General features: G+C 38.2%; 2 protein-coding genes across 2 annotated transcripts; one reads left to right on the top strand and one right to left on the bottom strand.

Moving 5' to 3' along the window:
- The first annotated feature begins 7,142 nt into the window (after positions 1–7,142).
- On the top strand, positions 7,143–7,848 carry LOC110773410 (small ribosomal subunit protein eS25). Its single transcript, XM_021977927.2, has 2 exons — positions 7,143–7,294; positions 7,376–7,848. Exons 1-2 carry the CDS (start codon positions 7,292–7,294, stop codon positions 7,697–7,699), a joined length of 327 nt encoding a protein of 108 aa, XP_021833619.1. The 5' UTR covers positions 7,143–7,291; the 3' UTR covers positions 7,700–7,848.
- A 10,405-nt stretch (positions 7,849–18,253) lies between these two features.
- LOC110773393 (cysteine proteinase inhibitor 5-like) lies at positions 18,254–18,643 on the bottom strand. Its single transcript, XM_021977911.2, has one exon. It carries the CDS (start codon positions 18,641–18,643, stop codon positions 18,254–18,256), a length of 390 nt encoding a protein of 129 aa, XP_021833603.2.
- Positions 18,644–21,134: the final 2,491 nt, after the last annotated feature.

Genomic DNA, 21,134 nt, shown 5'->3' with positions numbered 1-21,134 from the left:
AATTATGGGACGATTGAAATGGGTGTTAGTTCATATAAATGGGCATCCGGGACCAAGTGGTATAAGCATGGTATGGGACGTGCAGGTCTGCTTGTCCAGTTATATGAATTAACGGGATTAGATGAAGAGCATTCATGCATTATTATTAATAATGAGATATTTGGATGTGTAATTGTACGTCATTTAATTTAATTATATCAATTTCATATAAAAAGGTTTATGTCCCTACTGAGCTGTGGTTTCGCTGACCCCCTAATAGATTTTGCAGGTATCGAACCTGAAAGCTAGAGCTTGTGATGATTTTGGCATATTTATGTACTGTGTACATATCTTGTGGATAAATAATGAAATACTCATTTAAGTGAACTCTTGAGTAGTTCTGACTTGTAAAATAATGTAACAAATTTCAAGAATTTCAGATGTTGTCATTTCCCTGAATATTCTTTGTGAGATATTTATTTTATTTATTTAATTGTTTCTTCACATTTTAGTTATAGTTTTTATTAAATTCTATGATTAAGGTGTGAATCACGACTTAAGCTAAGGTTACGTAAACCCGTGGTTTGGGGCGTGACAAAATCACCATGTAAAAAAACGTTCTTCACATCATACTGCTGCAGAGGCCAATCTAAGTTTGCAACCAAAGACATTAACACGCGTATAGTATTGATTTTTGCGACATGTGAAAGTATCTTAATAATCAATACCATACTTCTGAGTATATCCCCATGCAACCAGTTTGGCTTTGTACCTGTCAATTGTACCATTTGGCTTGTTGAAATTACCTGTAGGAGGACTAAAAATGCCTAGAGAGGGGTGAATATGCCAATTTAAGATTATAATCAATAAACAAGAAATGAACTTCGGTAGCAGGATTGATACTTATCAATCTTGAAACATGTTGGGCATAAAATAAAAAAACACGCAGAGAATTATTTTATGTGGTAAAACCTCACCTCTAGGGAAAATCCATGGGATTCCTCAGTCCAACACAAATCCACTGTAGAACGATAATTACAAGAAGTACTCACACACTTATCCTAGACATGTTCTAGATAATGTTTACCGACTTCTTCGTAACTCAACTTCTATCACGGGATGATCTTCGACACTCCTTATGTTGAACGCAATACTGGTCACGATTGCTTCAAGCTCGCCGGAGGAAAACCACCACTACGACCTTGGTGCCATCAACCGTATGAGTCACTGACATGCATATGAATGTAGTATAAATGATGAAAGGATTTGATAAATCACCAAGTAAACAAGGAAAACTTGATGACTTATCTGAAAAATATGCACAACAGCTTTCTCTTAAAAATTCAATATTCTCAAAAACCAATATGTCGAAAGCTGTGTCTTTGAAAAGAAAAACCCCCATGTTTTATTCAAGACAAGTTTTCTCTCAAAAGAGAGAAACCCAAGTGACCACTAACTCTCTTCAACTATGACTCTCAAACCTGATCCAATCCGGTCTCTTGACCAAGATACCAAAACAAAAGACACACTACTATTCAATTATGAATATTAATTTTGATTCAAAAAGGACTCTAAGTGATGACACCAAACAACTACTTTTATGCAGAACAATTATCTCCTAAAACAAATTAATTAGACCAACTAGGAAAATATAATATTTTAACTTAAATCAAAATAGAGTCCAACTAGGAACGTAATCTTAAGAGATAAAATCTAATCCTATTCAAAATGAGGCTAACATAAAATTGTTTGAGTGAAAATAACTGCAACTAGGAATCCTATGATGAATGTATGATTATGCCATGATTTACCTAAAATCAAGTTCCTCATATTGATCACATCATACTTCGAAAATCTGGGATTGAATGTGTTGCGCCAAAACTTCCAGTAAACGATATTCACACACTAATTCCCAACCTATGCTAGAGTCCAAGAAATGACAATACAATTTTCATACTAACACTTGTGTTTCACAGTGTATACCCATCAGCACCCTGCTAGTTTTTTCCCTTTTGGGAACGACACTAAATCCTATGTCTGATTTTTCTTGAGCGCTTTCATTTCTTTAGTCATTGCATCAGCCTGCTTAGAATCTGACAGAGCCTTATGTACCTTTGTGGGAATATTTATTGCTGACATCGACTAGCAGCCGACAACGTGTGAGCTGGCATATAGTTCGCAATAGGGTATTTCACCATCTTAAATGTATCAGGTGAATATCTGTTTGGAGGCTTTCCACAAGTACTCCTTGGTGGTAGCTAAAACTTGTTATTGTCACTTGGCACAATAGGCATATTAACATGAGTATTAATAATTTGTTTTTCTAGACTTACCTTAGACGTATTAGCAGAAGAGATTTCTTGGTCATGTACAGTAGGAGTAGAAGGGAGGGAAGAATCGGCTACAACACCACTTACTGGCTCAGGGTGCGGCAGCTCAGGCAGTGTCTCAGGCCCAAGCTTTTCTAGTGGTGGATGATTCGATTCAGTCGGAGTACCACTTGTAAAGACTCCCCTTGAGTGTGATGCTAGGTCTACTGAATCAGAAAATAAAACCTTTCAATTCAACTCTTCGACACTGAGACTTTCCCCCTGAAGAGAGGAATTGGAGACATGAGTAGCAAATTACATATCTTGTTTAGAAAAAGAAACATCTATGGAGACATAGGACCAGTGGATGATAGCACCGATAGCCTTTCTGATGAGGAGAATAACCAAGAAATACACACCTCAAAGCACAAGGATCCAGTTTAATACACTAGGTCTTAGGAAGATGAACAAACATACTTCATCCAAACACGCGGGTGCCAAAGCCAAAGTAGAAGGAATGGTAAAATATCCAAAAAGCTTTTACAAATGTGTTTTAAACTGCAACACAATAGTAGGAACCTTGTTAAGAAGATAAACTGCATACGTGATAGCATCTTCCTAATAGAGGGGTTGCATACGGGCACCAATGAGACTAGCACGAGTGATTTCCATAATCTATCGATTCTTCCGTTTCATAACACCATTCTGTTGAGGGGTGCACGGACATGTTGTCTCATGCACAATACCATGATCCTGAAAATAAGCATGTTACAACTAATTGACATATTCCCTGCCATTATTAGAACGAACAACTTTCAAAGTAGCAGAAAATTAAGTCTGAATCATTTTATGAAAAACACGAAAACAATCATAAACATCACTTTTGTGTTTAATCAGATATTAAGAATGACAAACCACTGATGTCAAGAATGAGTAGACACAGGCATAGGGCCCCAAACATCACTATGGACCAACATAAATGGAACATAAGTTATATTGGAACTCAAAGGATAAGTAGCACAATGGCTTTGAGCTAAAATACAAGTATCACACGTAAAATTAGACGTTTGACAACCATAAAATAGTGACGGAAACAAATGTTTCAAATATCCAACAGAAGAATGCCATAGGTGGTGATGCCATAACTAAATCTGATTCTCCATATCTTAAACACAACCCTTGACATATAAAACCTTCTTGATGCAAACATCATCCACATAGTAGAGCTGCCCTCTTAATACCACGACCAATAATCTCCTGATTGCTGATATCCTAAAGAAGACAAAAAAATGAATATATTAATACAAGACAATTTAACTACTTAGTCACTTGAGGGACATAAAGTAGATTATTTGACGGTGCATAAACTAATAAAGTATGCTCCAAAGATAAAGAATGAGTCAATTTAACAGTGCCAGTGCTAGAAATAGGGTAGGCAACACCATTGATATTAGCCATACTCCAATGGTGGGGAGCAGTACGACCCCGTAAAAGAGAGGGATCATATGTCATGTGATCTGTGGCCCTCGAATCAATAATCTATCAGGGTTCAGGCTGAGAATCAATAGCAAGTAATGCAAAACCCGTATCACCTAGGTTCTGAGTAAGAGCAGGATCAACAACTGAAGCACTAGAAAGAGAAGAAGAAGTAGCAAACTGAGCAGAGATGAGGGTCGAGGACGACATGGGTAAGGCGCCACTCATATCAGCGGCCGACGATAGTGGGGCAACATACCCAGTCACCATGGCAACCTTGCCATCCCTCTTTGCGCAACACTCTTGAAAGCTTCCCACTAGTCAGGGTAGCCATTCGTCTTAAAACATTGTTCCACAACATGTTTAGAACTGTGACAGTAAGTACAACCACCGTCGGTATGAGGGCGAGTGACAAAGCTTGGCTTTGGGGGTGTCCTATTCTAGGTAAAAGCAGACGACCCAATAATAACAGCCGCCATAGCCATGTTGGCATTAGAGCCTGGACTAAGCATATTGTGTATGCGTTGCTCCTCACAACGAACAGTTGCAAAATCGAATTCTGGATAGGGGAATGGCTCGGTCCGAAGGATTTCACTGCGAATGCTATCATAGATATCGTCAAGCCCAACCAAAAACATGTAGACACACTCCTCTGCAATCTCCTGTTCTCTGGCAAGAATCACATCTGCTTGGGTAAAAGGAATAGACTTCCTATAATCCAACTCTTGCTAGAGAGCACTCAAATCAGCATAATAGGCAGCAAGTGATCATTCGGCTTGTCTCATATGCGTAGCCTTTTGAGACAAGTCATACACAAGAAATCTATCGACACCCTCAAAATAAGCCTTCGAGACTGCATCCCATATACTCTTAGCAGTAGGCAAACAGATAAATAAATTCATCACATTAGGTTCCATGGCAGAAATCAACCATCCTTTAACAATAGCATTACCTACCACCCACTTGTCATAATTGGGGTCTCCACGAGCATGTTGTTTAGTATTCCCTGTCATATAAGCATATTTTCCACGCCCAGCAACAAACGTCTCCACAAGCTAAGACCACAGGGAGTAGTTGATGCCATTAAGCTTCACACCAAAAAGTATGGCATTAGGTTAAGATGGAAGATTGACTGGTGAAGTCAATAGAGATGGTGTCGTCATATTTCGGGAGGCACCACTAACCACAGTTTCTTCACCCATGATAACTGTAGGTGAGGGAGATGAGAAAAATAAGACTGCAAAAAATTAGTGGAAAGAGGAAATGTCAGGATTGGTGTGGCACTGGAGTGGGCTGTAGGGTCGGCGTTGCACTGTGGCAACAGTGCTGTGGAGGTGTGTTGGGGTCGGCGAGTGCAACGCTGTGGCGGTTGTCAGGTTGTGAAAGAGCTGTCGCAATCCTAAGATAGCGGCTCTGATACCAACTTAAAATATGTGTATTAGGGTAGACTAATTCAGAGTGATTTATGGGCCAGGAAGAGCCATTGAGGACACATCTTCAGTAAGTCCGTGGGGAAAAGCTAAATTTACTATTTTCCCAATCGAGAAATGGACAAGTTTCATTGGTCCGTTCCGTTATATATATTGATGGATGGACAAAATTGGTTACAGAAAATTATGGCATAATTTGGAGATGAACTCAAAAATTTGAGGTCCAAAAAATGTGGAAATTGGATGGGTAAATTGTATGAATTACGGCGGGGATTCAAATGAAAAAATAAAATAAAATAAAATGGTTAAACCATCCTTTTCACTTCCCAGTCTCTTTTTAAGGCAGTTTGCCATACTCTAGTAAATTTAGGCCTAGTCCTCACTACCAAAGCATTCATTGTACATTGTAGATACTAGAGGGGAAGTCTTTTGACAAATTGATTAAGGGCTTATTTGTGAGTGATTTTGGATAAGCCAGAAATTTTAAGTGATTTTGAGGAGAAATCCCTCTCATGTGATTTTCCATAATCACTTAAAATCAATTAAAGTGATTATTTGGAGAAATGATTCTCCATAAAAGTGATTATTGGCCTCTCCAGAATTACTTCCAAATGAGCCCTAACAGTATCTTGAAATAACAAATACAATTTGCAAGTAACTAAAATTTTACAACAATAAATAAATAAGTAGCTTATTAAAGAGACCACATTTATGTACGAACATCGCATATTATGAACATTAGCCCCTTTGATCACATATTATGACACACGCGTGTGACAATTGGATTTTTTTTGTACTTACTTATTTTTTTTAAGGGGTAATTACATTTTTTATCATTGGGGTTATGGTCAAATTTAAATTTGATTACAGAAATTTTAATTTTTTCAATTTTGGTCATTGGGGTTAGTGTCGTCAACAAATCAATTCCAATTGACCCATGTCGTCAGTTAAGACGCACGTGGTTCATGCGTGTAGGGGAAAAATTGAAACTCCACCATTTAAACAATTATTAATTTTTTTTAAAAACAAATAAAAAACAATTAAATGGCTTGGGTTTGTTCGAACCCAAAACCCCTCTCTCTCTTCCCTTTCTGTCTCTTCCCTCTATCTTTGTCTTCGATTTGAAAGGGGTTTGTTCAAACCCAAAACCCACACCCACCTACACTCCCCACCGCCTCTCCTTGATTTTTTGCCAGAACCGCCAATTGATCGGACTTGCCCATCCTCACCTGTTTTTGTTATCCTCCAAATTCACACACCCACTCAACATCACCACATATCTAAATATCTAATTCCAGAGCTTTTCCTTGAAGGGTTTGTGAAAATTTTCAATTTTGTTTCCTTGGTTTTGTTGAATCATCGTATTGCTTCATGGGTTTTTTTATATCAAATGGAATTTATGGGTTTGATGTTGCTTGAGAAACACAGTAATCGTATTGCTTCATGGGTTTTTGATATCAAATGGAATTTATGGGTTTGATGTTGCTTGAGAAACACAGTAATCGTATTGCTTCATGGGTTTTTGATATCAAACCCTACTGTTTGAGTTTTTCTTGGTTAAAACCAAACCAAACCAGTAATTACGATTTGATTCGGCCAGTTTCATCGGTTTGGTCGGATTGATGCCCACTCCTATCCAAAACTAGCAAACACATCAACTATAACATTAGCTTAACGACAAGCTAAAGCTTCATATATGCTCAATGTCCATCCAATTAAGCTTGAAGCCCTATAAATCACGACCAAGCCACAAGCATGTGAGATGTGAGCAGAATCAAAAGAGCCGTAGAATAATTGAATTTACGATTTTGATAATCATTCAATTGCAAATATTTTACAATGGGATTTTTTATTTATTGTCTGACCCAAAAAAAAAAATTGGAGTTATGGGCCTAAATATCTGGATCTTTCAGAAATGGGCCGGTCAAACAAATTAGGTAGCCAAAACGACGTCGTTACCATGTAACCCGAGGAAACCCTAAGTCAATAAATCTCTACCCCTCACATATCTTCGTTGTTCACTCGCAGTGCCTCTAGCCGCCAACCATCCTCTCTCTCTCTCGCTCCTCTGTTTTTCAGTCGCTGTAATCCGATCCAATGGTACGTACCATATTCTCTTCCAGATTGATCGCCATCTGTTTGTGTAAATGTTTGTTACCAATCTAGAGTTTTTAATTTCAGGCACCGAAGAAGGATAAGGCACCGCCGCCGTCTTCGAAGCCGGCGAAGTCAGGAGGAGGCAAGCAGAAGAAGAAGAAGTGGAGCAAAGGAAAGCAAAAGGAGAAGGTCAACAACATGGTGCTCTTCGACCAGGGCACGTACGACAAGCTCATCGCTGAGGCCCCCAAGTATAAGCTCATCACACCCTCCATTCTCTCCGACCGTCTCAGGATCAATGGGTCGCTGGCGAGGAAGGCCATAAGGGACTTGATGGCCAGAGGGGCGATTAGGATGGTTTCTGCTCATGCCAGCCAGCAGATCTACACCAGGGCCACCAACACTTAGGTCTTCTTGTTTTCTGTGTTTAAATATTGTTTTGGTGGTTGTTATGTCTTTTTAGACTATTTTAGTATCCTCTTTTGGATTTACAATGCTATGGAAACCTAGAGATTTTCTCGGCCTTGTTTTTATTCGATGAAATTACTTTCTGCTTATATATGTTCATCAATCATTGCTTGATTCTTATTTGGTGGAATTGTTTTTTACTTGGATATCGTTTCATCACTGGACTGATGATGAATTGTCTGCATTCTCGGGCAGTCCAGTTTTACAGATAATGCTACACATCCTAGAGGTCTTGGGCATCTTTCATTAGTAGGTTTAACCCATAATTGCATGTTCTTCGCGACAATTGTTGTGATTTTGAGTTATATTTGTTGTGTTGTAGTGTTTAGGGTTTGAGGCTTGAAATAACATTGCTTTTGTTTTGAGTGAGAATTGGATGTCAGCACAATTGTCATTTCTGTAACGAGTGACAATCCTCCCATGTGCATTGACATTGTTGTGGATCTTCTAGGCTCAGTTTTTGTGCAGATGCTATTGTTTTTCTGTGCTAGTGTCTTAGCTGGGTGTCCTATAAGTTTAAATTTTGGATGTAGACGGTAGTAGAAGAGCGTTGAGTGGTGCTTAAAGTACAGGTAGGGTTCATAAGGAATTGGATTGGCAAAGCGCAGAACACTAGTGTTAGGGCCAGTTTGGTATTGCTGTGCTTTAAAAAAAAACTGCTTCTGCTGCGCAGCGAAAATAAACAACTCTGAAGTGAAGCAGCTAAGTGTTTGATAATCTGTATTTGTAAAAGTGCACTGAATATAAAAACCAGTGTCATGGTGTTTATTAAAACTTTTTGTAGAACTGTTGTGATTGTGTATTTTTTACCAAAAGGGTGTGACAAAAAATATTATATATATATTTGAGTAGTTAAGAAATTTCAATACATTTTTTTTCTTTATTTTTTCTCTCCCCTTTCTCTCGACCATTCTTCTCCTTTCTTTTTCTTGTTGGACAGAGACCATTCTTCTCCCATCTTCGTCTCCCTTCTCTGCACGTCCTTTATATTTTTGGTCGAACTCTGCAAGTCCTTGTTAATCAAAAGTTTTTGGTCAAAAGTGTAAGATCTGTGGGCTTGAGTTGGCGTTTGGGTTTGGCGATGAGGCTTGTGAATAGTGGGATTGTAATATTGGGTTGTGTTTTGGTGGGGAAGGAAGTTGGTGGGGGGTTTGGTTTTCTTTTGCGGAGGAGAAAAATATTTTGCTAGCTCGATGCTATCAAACGAGACAGAGCCTGATAGAAATGTTAAAGAGTTTGCTTAAACCAAAGCGGGAAACTTTTGAGAGACTGGTTGATTGTCTCTCACAAAGAGATAGGATGGTAGATTCTCTACTTGTTTTAGACCTTATGTTTAGGACAGGTTATGCACTGGAAAAGGGCATGTGCTGCTCTCTGGTCAATAAAAGCTTTGTGGGGAGAGTGACCCTTTTGTTGAAACATGTCTATGGGAGATCTGTAACAGGACCAAAAAAAAATAGATAACATGGTCATCTTCTTCTATTTTGGGTTTTTCGCCAGTGAGGGAGGAGTTGTGGTTGGGGTGGGAAAATCAAATTCGTGGCGGGGGTGTGAGGTGCGGTTGTCTGCGGATGGGAGGAGAGGTGGCTGTAGGGGTGGCTGCTTTTATAACCTCATCAATTGGAGGGCTGCGTTCTATACAAAATCGAAAAACAAAATTCAAGATCACACGGATAATAGGAATATGAATTGAACTTCAATTGCAAAGTAGGATCATCAGACCATACTTTCTAACTGTTAAACAATACCAACATCAATTAATGACCAAACCTTTTAATCTAAGATCAAATTGCAAGAAGAGGAAATATAAAGAGTCAACTTTCTGAACATATCTCATAGGGATGGCAATGGGTCGAATCGGGGGTGGGTATGCCATTCCCATACCCATTCCCGTTAAGCTTTTTTCCCCATCCCCGCCTTCATACTCGCAATATTCATATCGGGGATTCCCCATCCCCACCTCCATTGGGGAATGGGTTCCCTGACTCACCCCATCAGAGCAGTTCCAGCAGAGAATGCAAGGGGCGGGTTGGGGGGTTTTGAGCCTAAACGTTTCCAGCAGATTAGGCTGGCTCGAGGGGGAGTGTAGACTGGGCTGGCTCGAGGAGGAGTTCAGCTTGAGTTCAAGCTCGGGTTTGCTGATGCCAGCGACAAAATTTTTTTAAAAAAAATTTAAAAAAAATACAAAAAAATAAGTACTTAGTCATATTTTTCACTTTCCACACCAAAACTTTATACAAATTTATCTCCTCATATCTCATGTGAATAGTTGTTGCCATGGCAATTGGTGGAAACACCATAACCTTTTGCAAGGGCAGCCACTATTCATGTGAATAGTAGCTGCCCTAGCCCCCCCGCCCCCCCTTGCCATGACAAATGGCAAACTGCTGGAAGTGCTCTTAGGGAAGCAAAAACCAATATATAACTACTTTGTTGAAAAAAAAATTTACTAAGACAAGATAATGAATATATATAATACAAACTTACAAGACAATATAAGAATGTTTATATATGTATTGGAAGTTAACTAAATAAATAAATAGTATGGCTTAAGATTTGTATAAATTATATAAGTGTATGATATAATAATATAAAATATAAAACTTAGTAGGTACAATCACTTTAATAGCATATTTATATATATATTCTAAACGGGGAGGGTTCGGGTTGGGGATTAAAATACCATCCCCGACCCTCTCCGAACACCATACCCAAAAAATTCCCCGTACCCATCCACATACCCGTTTTTTGTCCTTCATACCCGACCCATTAGGGTCGAATCCTTGCAAAAACCCTTATCCGCAGGGAAAATTTACATCCCTAATATCTCATACATGGACATTCGCCTTTGCCTCCAAGACTTGAACAAAAAAAAAAAAAAAAACAAGCAATATGTACAACTTCTTGAATGAAGAGAACATTCTCCGTTGCCTAAAGCAAACTATCGATTCAACACCTCTTATACTCAGTTTCTTGTAAAACAGTAATTCTCATTTTTAATTCCCTTCATTTTCCTTCACTTTCTCAGCAACCAAGCACACCCATACAAACCAATCCCACAACAATTCAAACCAAAAAATCAATCAAACCCCACAACCACACTTAGGAGTCATCATTTGGCCCACAAGCCTGTGGACCGATGGGGGCTCGCCCGGCCCGGCCCGATATTTAGTGGGCAAGGTTTGAGCAAGGTCTAAAATATCAAGAGTTTCGGAAATATTGGTGGTCCAAAAACATGGATATATCGATGGAAATATCAATATCGATAAAAATTGTGTAAAAATCAAAGAAATTGTGAGAAAAATTTGGAAATTTTTATTGAAACTTTAGAAGATGTTTATTTAGTCAATTATCTATTATTTTATCACAAAAAATTGGAATAAAATGCATGGCATGGTGGGTTTGAGTGATTTAAGTTGATTATGTAGCGACCTAACAAACACTGTGTCTTTAGAAAATATGTAGTAATTAGTGAAAGAAAATTAAACACACCATAATTTTTTAATTATAATAATTTACTACAATATATTACATATGATAAGATATATGAGCTTGACAAAAAAAAAAAAAAAAAAATATGAGTAACTTAGTATCACGTAGAAAAAATTCCTATTAAAGTTAAAACTTAGTATCACATATAATGAACAATATTAAAACTCAATAGTGAATAATAATACAACTCCATAATATATAACCCAAAAAAAAAAAAATACAACTCCATAATAAAATAATAAATAACTTTAAACATATGCCTAAATTTATCATTAGGGAATTTTTTTTTTAATGGAAATTTATCCTTGATAATATTAACTTGCAGAAATATTAAAGACCATATAAATATTACACATCGTAGCTTTATTAACAAACTCAGTCGCAGCGTGTTGGGTAACGTGCAGTGGATGGATGGGAGAGAGAGGGGTTTGAATCCCCTTGTTGGCAAAAGCGACTTTTCTCAACAAATTTCATTTATTTTTCAGTTTCATATTGCGATATTATCGATAATATCGCGATATATTGCCCAAATAAAGCATGAAGAAGTAGGAAATTATCGCCTCTAACATTATCGCGATAATATCAACAAAAATATCAATATATTGACGATATTTAAGTGGATATGGGCTAAAATATTGCCCATTCAAAAAAATGATATTATCGGAGAAATATCGCCGATAATATCTATATTTAATACTATGGGTTTGAGCTTAGGTGTCTAAAGCTCAACCCGGCCCGTAGGCCCATATATTTTATATAAATATAAATTTTGTTTAAAAGTGAAAGGAAATGGAGACACACACAAGGGGTTTCAAACCCCTACCACTTTCATCCCAATCAACAACTTATCCACCAGGCCATAGACAACTTAATGATTATATGCTACACCATTTGATATTTATATATGCTTCATCAAACACCTTGTCACAACTGAATTTAAAGGCATATCAATAATGTTGGAGCTACATCAAACTATGTCAACTTAGAAGGCACTTCTTCCATGTCATCTTTTAGAGCTTTACGGTGAAGAGAATGTCACAAGATCGTTCATATGAATTTTTGTTGTAGTTTTCTAAATTTTAATTTATGTATTGTGAATTTATGAAATGAACAAAGAAAAAAATGAAGACATAAACATATAGATAGAGAACTATGGAAAAAAAAAAAAAGAAAAAAAAAAGGGGAAACGTAGAAACACACCAAAACATAAAAAATAAAGAATTGACAAAAAAAAAATCAATATTAAAAAAAATACAAAATAAAGTTGGCCCATTTAGGCCCGGCCCAGCCCGATGGGCTTTTTCAAGCCTAACCCATGGATCAAGCTTGGACTTTGAATATTTTAAAAAAACTTGGCCCTGCCGGCCCGTTATTTTCTCTCTTATCTTTAAAGTCCAGCCCAACCCGACCCAAGAACATTAAATTTGAGTCGGACTAGCCCAGCCCGGCCTATTGACGAGGCCTAGTTTGAAGGGAGATGACAATGGATACTTGTTCTTGGTGAGATTTTGGAGCCAAGTATTGTTTACAGTCCCCTTGTTCCGCCACGGTATATCTCTTGGAAGCCTTTCTCTTATTTCTTTCTGCTTGTAATCTTTACTATCTGTGGGGGTCTTTTTGTTCCAGCAGCCTGACGAATGGGTTGGGCTGAGATAAAGAGTGAAAATGGGTGAAATTACCCCCTATGTTTGAGTTCAAAGATCAAGCCCCAAGAATGCTTCGAAAGGACAGTGAAGCCTTAGGAAACACCTTGGTTACCTTCACCAACAAAAACAACGTCTGCTTATAGATAGATTTTCTAGCTTGGCATGAGAAGCTTGTGGCATGGGAGCAAAACCATCATGAGTTTAGCATAAATAGAGAGAAGGGTGTGAATTCCTATGAGAAACAGGGGTTCTAAGGAAAGGGAAATAATTCTAAGAAGGTTGGCTAAAGGGAGAGAGAGATGGGAAGGAACAATGCGTGGTTTAAGTAATTTCCGGCAGCTTGATGAAAAGTCTGTCAAGATCTGGAATAGCTTGCCAGAAGAGGGAAAATGAGGGAGAAGGGTGAATAGAGCACGAATTTGCTGGGTTTTACAGGTGAGAGAGGAAGCTTGCTCTCCAGATGTGGGTTGCCTTTGATGGGTAGAAGATGACCCCTTTTATAGCCGATGGAGGCCCCCTTTCTCCAAGAAACACTAATGGTTTCTATCAAATTTGGCCAAATCTTTCCCTCCCTTTCTCTTTTCTTCCTTTGACTAATCCTATTTGGTGAAATTCCCCTCTGCCCAATCTCACGAAATCAAGGATTTTGGGGAGCTCAATGCTCTTCCCCCAGCTGCCTCAGTGGAGAACTCCCCTTTTCAGCCATCTTCCTTCCTTTTCTCCCTTCTTCCATGGCTAGATCTGATGGGGGAAAAAGAAATGGGTATGTACACTTGTCTGAAGGGTGCTTTGCTCAAGTATCTCTTGGTTTTTTTAATGGCTTGCATTGGATTTGTCTTTGGACATGTGCTGGAGCCTCACACCTATGGATAGCTTTGGTTTCTGTCGTTGTTTTTGTCTCCAGCCATGTGCTGGAGGCTTGTAGATATTTTCTTGGTTTGCTTGGGTTTTCTTAAGGTGATAGGTAAGCCTACTAAGGGCATGGGCCAATCTTTTCAAGTGATGGGCTATTTTATTAAGGTGATGGGCTAATTTTTCTAGAGTATTGGGCTTCCTTTTTCTCTCTCTTTTATGCTTACCCACATATTTGGGCTCAAGAAATGGGCTTGAGTTTTGGGCTCCCAAGAAACCCGAAACTTCCATTTCTCGGCTCATCAATGGGCCTCATGAAAGCTCGTTACCATCCATACCACAACCCACTCAGCAAGCCCGGGTATTTGCGTGGCTTGGGCCCACTTAAGCTTGTGCGTGGCTAGGTGTAAAATAATGATCTTCCGCTTGGCATGGCATGTCGATTAGCGTGCTAGAATTTTATCCCCTTTAAAAAGGGACATGAGGCTTGACAGGATAATTAGCATGGGCTCGTAGAGCTAGTGCATTTTATAGGCTCATCCCAATTTTTAGCGTGACGGATTATTTATTTGGCATGGCACGTGGACTGTGGCTCGTGTGAGCGTGTATGACGAACTCTTGCGTGCTCCAAACCGAGTCTTTTCTTAATAAGGTGTTGTACTGGGCTGGGAATTTATTCGGGCCCAACTGTGAATTTTTTGGGCCTCAACACTATCAAACTGTGAATTTAGTGGGAAAGGGAATGGGAGAAGGAAATAAAGACTAGGGTTTATAGCCACTGATTTTCGTTGTTTTGCATAACCAAGACATCCACATTTCTAACCTAGTCTCTTTTTGTCTAATAGTTACTGGAAAACAAACTTATTAATAGTCTCGACTCTCAACTTACCAATAAAGAGTAAAATTTGCCTAAGTTAAAGGACAATAGTAACTTATATGATAATTGGTTAAAAAATGGTGATTATTGCCCAAAATTCTTCTAGTGTGTGTTGCTACAATTTATTATATGAAATCAATTTATACACCAAGGGTTAGTGATGCTGTCACTTTTGGCGTTTTAAACTTTTACTTGTTAGCTATCTGATATTACTTATTTGTTTTTAAGTTTTTCATATATCGTCCTTCACCATTATTTTTAGGCACCATTATTATTTAAATTAGCAGAGCATTGCTGTTAATGGGCAAATTTTGCCAATTGATCCAGCAGACTTCACATCACACGACAGAGGAACTATTATTGACTCAGGAACAACATTGGCATACCTTGTTGTAGAAGCTTACGTTCCTTTTGTTCATGCAGTAAGTTTATTCACTTGGTCTTATTTATGGGTTGATTTGTGGTGTTTGGTCTGAAAAATAAGATATCTTCTCCTTACTAAAATCTGAGTTTGTGTTGGGATATGTAGATAACTTCAGCTATTTTACCATATGTGACTCCCTTCATTTCAGACGAAAACCAGTGTTATCATGTAACCACCAGGTTGGTTCTATCTCTAAATATTTTTTAAGTTTCCCTTTGAAGAAAAGCTATAAAGACCTAAATGACATTTTATGTTTCAGTTTCACTGAGGTTTTTCCTGCAGTTAGTCTAAACTCTGCTAGTGCATCAATGGTGTTTAAACCAGAAGAGTACCTTACATGTAGTGTAAGTTGTTCCTCCATCTCCCTCTATACAAGTTCTTATTTAAATTCATTGCATTAGACATATGATTATTGCAAATTGTATGGCATAAGTGTAATGGATCATTGTATTGTTACAGGTAGGCATTAGTGTGTGGTGCATTGGTTTTCAAAAGGCTTAGGGAGGCATGACAATTTTAGGAGGTTAGGCCCTGAATTTCGACTGGTTATTGAATTTTTGTGGAAAAAAAATTTGTAGATATTTGGTTGGATGAATCCTCTTCAATTTTTCTCCGTGTGTATATTTTTATTCAGAAGCTTATTTATGCTGGGGTTTATGCAAAGTAATGTATTTTCTAGTCTACCTGGTGGTGCACAATGCAATGGCTTTCTAAGCACTTTGCAATTATTTTTTGTACTGATAAATATTGATTATCACAATTTACTTTTGAAAACCGTGTATGACAATCATATATGTGTTGTCTCAATTGTGACCCTTTTTTGTTTCTTCAATTGCAGATCTTGTTCTAAAAGATAAGATAATCGTGTGTGATTTAGCTCGTCAACGGATTGGATGGGCGAACTATGATTGTAAGTTCAATTATGAGTCTATATGATCTCTTATTTTTTTTCAAGTTCTCCTTAGTATCTATGTCATATTTTGAAATTTTCTATTTTTCAGGCTCATCACCTGTAAATGTCTCCATACCTTCTAGCTATACTCGACAGCAGAGTGAAAGCAGATCATCATCAGGAGACATGCTATTGAGCGTGCTAACTAACAACAGGATTTGTGGTGATGTACGTATTGTTGGCATGACTTGTGGACCAATATCAAGAATTCTTATATTAATTGTATTACTTTAAATTCTAATTTACATAAGAATTTGGTCACCGTTGGATTATAAATGTTGGCACTAAAACTGAACAGATAGAGATGAGTGCAACTTACAAGAGATGTAGACGATCTAGCAGATCGATTGAGTGATAGATGGAGATTCTTCCTGTCTTCAGATGCTGATCCTGAATAGAAGATAAGCGAAGCTCGTGAGGTCTATGGAACCGGTGTGGAACCAGCCTAAGACCCTCTGATGCTCAAGTAAGATTGTTTCTGAGAGCTCTTGCTGTTGACCATATAAAAGTATAAAAGTCAAGCTGAAAAGTCTTACTCCTGTATTGTAGTGGAGGGGCCTATTTATAGAGGGCATTTTGTATGCTCTTAGTACTCATTTTCGATGTGGGACTCGTGGGAGGGCCTTCTGAGGTCGACACGAGTCCTTAGATATTTTGGGCAGATACTTCGAGGTTGATTCTCTACAATCGGTAAGGGATGCCGATTGTAGACGAGCTTGGCCTGTAATGGTTGTTCGCAGCTTTGAGACAATGCCATCGGTGGCCGATGCCGATTGTCCGAGGCCTTGGGTACTTGGGCAAGTCTATAAGATCCACGTGTCGTTGTACGAGTGGAGGGTCATATATAGTACAAACAATAAATATGACCTACTATTAGGCCTCGTTAATGGGCCGAGTCGGGCTATCCTGGCCCAAATTTAATGGGCTTGGGCCTAGTTGAGCTGGGCTTTAAAGAGGAGAGAGAAAATAACGGGCTTGGTTTGGCTGGGTTTTAAAAAAAAATTCAAAGTCCAAGCCCGGCCCATGGGTTAGGCTTGAAAAGGCCCATTGGGCCTAGCCGGGCTGAAATGGGCCTACTTTATTTTGGATTTTTTAAATATTGATATTTTTGTCAATTCTTTATTTTTTTATGTTTTGGTGTGTTTCTACGTTTCCTTTTTGTGTTTTTTGTTTTTCAGTAGTTCTCTATTTACATTTATCTATATGTTTATGTCTTCATTTTTTTCTTTGTTCATTTCATAAATTCACAATACATAAATTAAATTTCAGAAAACTACAACAAAAATTCATATGAACTCTTGTGACATTCTCTTCACCGTAAAACTCTAATAGAGGACATGGAAGAAGTGCCTTCTAAGTTGACAGAGTTTGATGTAGCTCCAACATTATTGATATGCCTTAAATTCAGTTGTGACAAGGTGTTTGATGAAGCATATATAAATATCAAATGATGTAGCATATAATCATTAAGTTGTCTATGGCATGGTGGATAAGTTGTTGATTGGGATGAAAGTGGTAGGGGTTTGAAACCCCATGTGTGTCTCCATTTCATTTCACTTTTAAACAAAATTTATATTTATATAAAATTTATGGACCTACAGGCCGGGCCTTTATGGGCTCAAACGGGCCGGCCCTATAGGCCGAGTTGGGCTTTAGACACCTAATCACAATCCTAGCCCACTAAATATCGGGCCGGGTAGGCCCATGACCCACAACGGACTGGGCCGGGCTTTTTTCTCGATGGGCAGGGCGTGCCCCTATCAGCCCACGGACCCGTGGGCCAAATGATGACCCCTAACCACACTAAGCTCAAAAAGCACAACGCACAAGTATTGCCAAGAAGATTTAAAAATAAAATAAAACGAAGTAGTACCCTCTTCTCTCCAGCGAAGGAGTGGGGGTTGGGGTGGGAAAATCAGATTGGTGGAGGGGTGGGAGGTGGGGGTTGTTGCTTGAATTCATAATTAAAGGGTATTTTAGGAATTAGGAATAATGCTGGGTGGAAAGATAGGTTTGTGTTTTTTCAAATTTACACGCGGCTTGCTGGGAAAATAATAAGGTGCAACTAATTAGTTTTTAGTTTAACACAAGTTTGCTGACGTTTACTTATTAAAATCATTAGATTAATCTAATGGTTTGCATTCTTTTAAATGCATGTAAATGCACCGATCCTAAATGCAAAGGCTCGGGAGGAATTTAAAGATATAACTAGGGAGGAATTTAAAGATATTAAATACATTATTAATTTTGTTCAATTGTCGAGTTGACAAAAGAGACCAATCCAAAGATCCTCCCAAAGCTTCTCATAGACACGAAGCTCATAATGGGCATGATCTATGGTGGAGTTAGGCAACGATTGTCCATCCTTGGCCAAAACGACAAGCCGATAGTTCTGGCCCGCGGAAATTTGGGTGTCGCCGCAGACGACTCTCACAACGAACAACTTCTTGTGGGTTCGCAGGTTGTACATGGACACTGTGAAGTCTGCCATCAACTTCAGACGAGGGTCGATGATGTTCTCTTTGGCTATGGGCTTCCAACCTCCGGCAAGAGGCTGCGATGGGGTAGTAGCAGCCACCAGCATCAGAGGAAGGAGGAGGCCAATTAGTGCCAGAAGGAGCCACTGAGGTTGAGGACGCATCTTCTTCAGTAGGTCCGTGGGGAAAAGCTAAATTTACTATTTTCTGAGTTGAGGGATGGACAAGTTACGTTGGCCCATTCCGTTATATATTGGTGAGGGCACTTCCAGCAGTGAAACCCTTGCCATGGCAAGGGGGGGACTAGGGCAAGCACTATTCACATGAATAGTGCCTGCCCTTACAAAAAGTAAAATGCACTTCCAGCAGTTGCCATGGCAAAGGGCAAATGCTATTCACTTTTTTGTTTTTTTAACAAATTTGTTTACCTAAACAATTAATTTGGATAATATTTTCGGATAAGATTTTGGGTTTCAAATTTCAAATTTTGGGTATTTTTTTTTTTAAAAAAATTTGAATTTTTTTAGAATTTTGTTCTTCTTTTTTTTTTTTTTTTTTTTTTTTTTTTTCTGCCGTTGGATTAAAGGACAAAAATGAATTTGACAGCCCAGAAGCCACCACGTGGCACCAGCCCAGGCACGTGGACCCCACCACCTGCCAGGGCCAGCCTTTGTTGCTGGAATCAAAATTTGGGCTCTTGCCCCCCCCCCCCCCCCCCCCCCCCCCCTCCCCAACCTGAGCCCTAGGGGGCTGTTGGAAGTGGCCTAAATAGACAAAATTGTGTGTGGAAGGTTACGGAAAATTATGGCAAAATTTGGACATGAACTCAGAAATTTGAGGTCCAAAAATTGTGGAAACTGGATGTGTAAAATTTTATGAGTTACGGCAGGGAGTAATCAGTTTCTTCTTTATTTAGGGAAGGTTGATCATGGATGTTGAATCTTACACAGTTTATTCTTTAAATGAATTGTAAAATACTGATTTTTTTTACTTATTCCTTCCTTGAATTGTTACTGTTATTTGAGAGGTTAATTTATTGCACTAAAATTGGAACGAAAGACCACGTTCACAAAACCATGTTCCCCAAGTTAGGCCTTTGCCTTCACCAATTTGATCATGCAAGGGAAAGTTCTTCCTTAATTAGTAGGCACTAATAAAGCGCATGAACAAAGAAAACAAGAAATAAAATGGAATGAAAATCAAAACAAACAGAAAAACAATGCATAGATAACATACATATGCATAGATAACAAGGGAAAGTTCTTCCTTATTTTGGAAATTGGAATGATGATCTGATCTTGATCTTCTTGAGTGTTACTCCATCCCTAGAATTAATGATGAGTAGCCATGAAGGAATTTAAGTACAAAAAGCGCATCCATGTGAGATGAATTGATTCATTAACAAGTCAGTGACCAATTAATATTGAAACTACACTTCATATATAACTAAAATACTACTCTAGACAATAACCCACCTATTTTATTACATTTAAATAAAACCTAAATTTGATTTGGATGCCAAAGTGTTCATGTATTATGACATATTTACAAATCATGCCATCAATCCTTCTTTGTTGCTAAACATTTTTCTCCTTAAAAATATCCCTTAAGTTTAGGATTTCAATACTAGGCATTCGAACGTGGTTTCTATTTCTTTAATCCCTAAATTTCCTCTAGGTTTTGGAACCAATCAATTTCAAAAACATACGACACTAATTACACACTGTTGTGTAGATTTCAGCTGCACCAAAATGGATTAAGCTGCATCCTCAACTTGTGATACTCGCAAGTGCACGAACCGTTGGTAGTATAGCATATGTAAGTGCGAGGTCGATTCCACAGGGATTGGTGATTGAATGATCCAATTTAGTTTCCCTACACAAAATAGAAACAAAAACAAAGAACATAAAACAAGGAAGAAAGAAATAAGTAACTCAAGCAAATAAGTTCCCAAGTTCAATTTAGATTAATGGATTGATTCTAGCTAAAGTATGATTAAGCCATGGTGTGTGGTCATAACCTTGTGTTCCTAATTCCCTAATTTGATCATTTGTTGTCTAACCTAAAATTAAGCATTAGGAACCCATTAAGCATAGAAGAACATTTTAAACAACCAAGTATGTATCTAATCCCTGTTGTCGAATGTCCATACATACTCTTCCTATTCATAGTTCAATTCGAATTAAAGCATGGTGTATACTCTTAATTCAAACCAAGATAGCTAACATGCAAGCCTAAATGGTGATCAATCATTCAAACTAGCATATTAACTTATAAGCATAATGAATAAGAACAAAAACCATAATTGAAACTTGGAAACTAATTCAACTTGAAAACTTAAGAAAAGAATTTACATTACAAGAAAAATAAATTACAACTACGGCGCCAAAAACTTGTTGCGTAGATTTAGCTCCACCAAAATGGATTAAGCTGCATCCTCAACTTGTGATACTCGCAAGTGCACGAACCGTTGGTAGTATAGCATATGTAAGTGCGAGGTCGATTCCACAGGGATTGGTGATTGAATGATCCAATTTAGTTTCCCTACACAAAATAGAAACAAAAACAAAGAACATAAAACAAGGAAGAAAGAAATAAGTAACTCAAGCAAATAAGTTCCCAAGTTCAATTTAGATTAATGGATTGATTCTAGCT

Source organism: Prunus avium, chromosome 7, assembly GCF_965620075.1.
Source record: "Prunus avium chromosome 7, drPruAviu1.hap1.1, whole genome shotgun sequence".
NCBI classification, from domain to species: Eukaryota; Viridiplantae; Streptophyta; class Magnoliopsida; order Rosales; family Rosaceae; genus Prunus; species Prunus avium.
Note: the sequence above shows the minus strand (reverse complement) of the source record. Positions and strands in the feature narration are given on the sequence as shown.

Excerpts from the sequence above, each read along its gene's own strand:
- LOC110773393 (XM_021977911.2), bottom strand. The coding sequence starts at position 18,643 with ATGCGTCCTCAACCTCAGTGGCTCCTTCTGGCACTAATTGGCCTCCTC.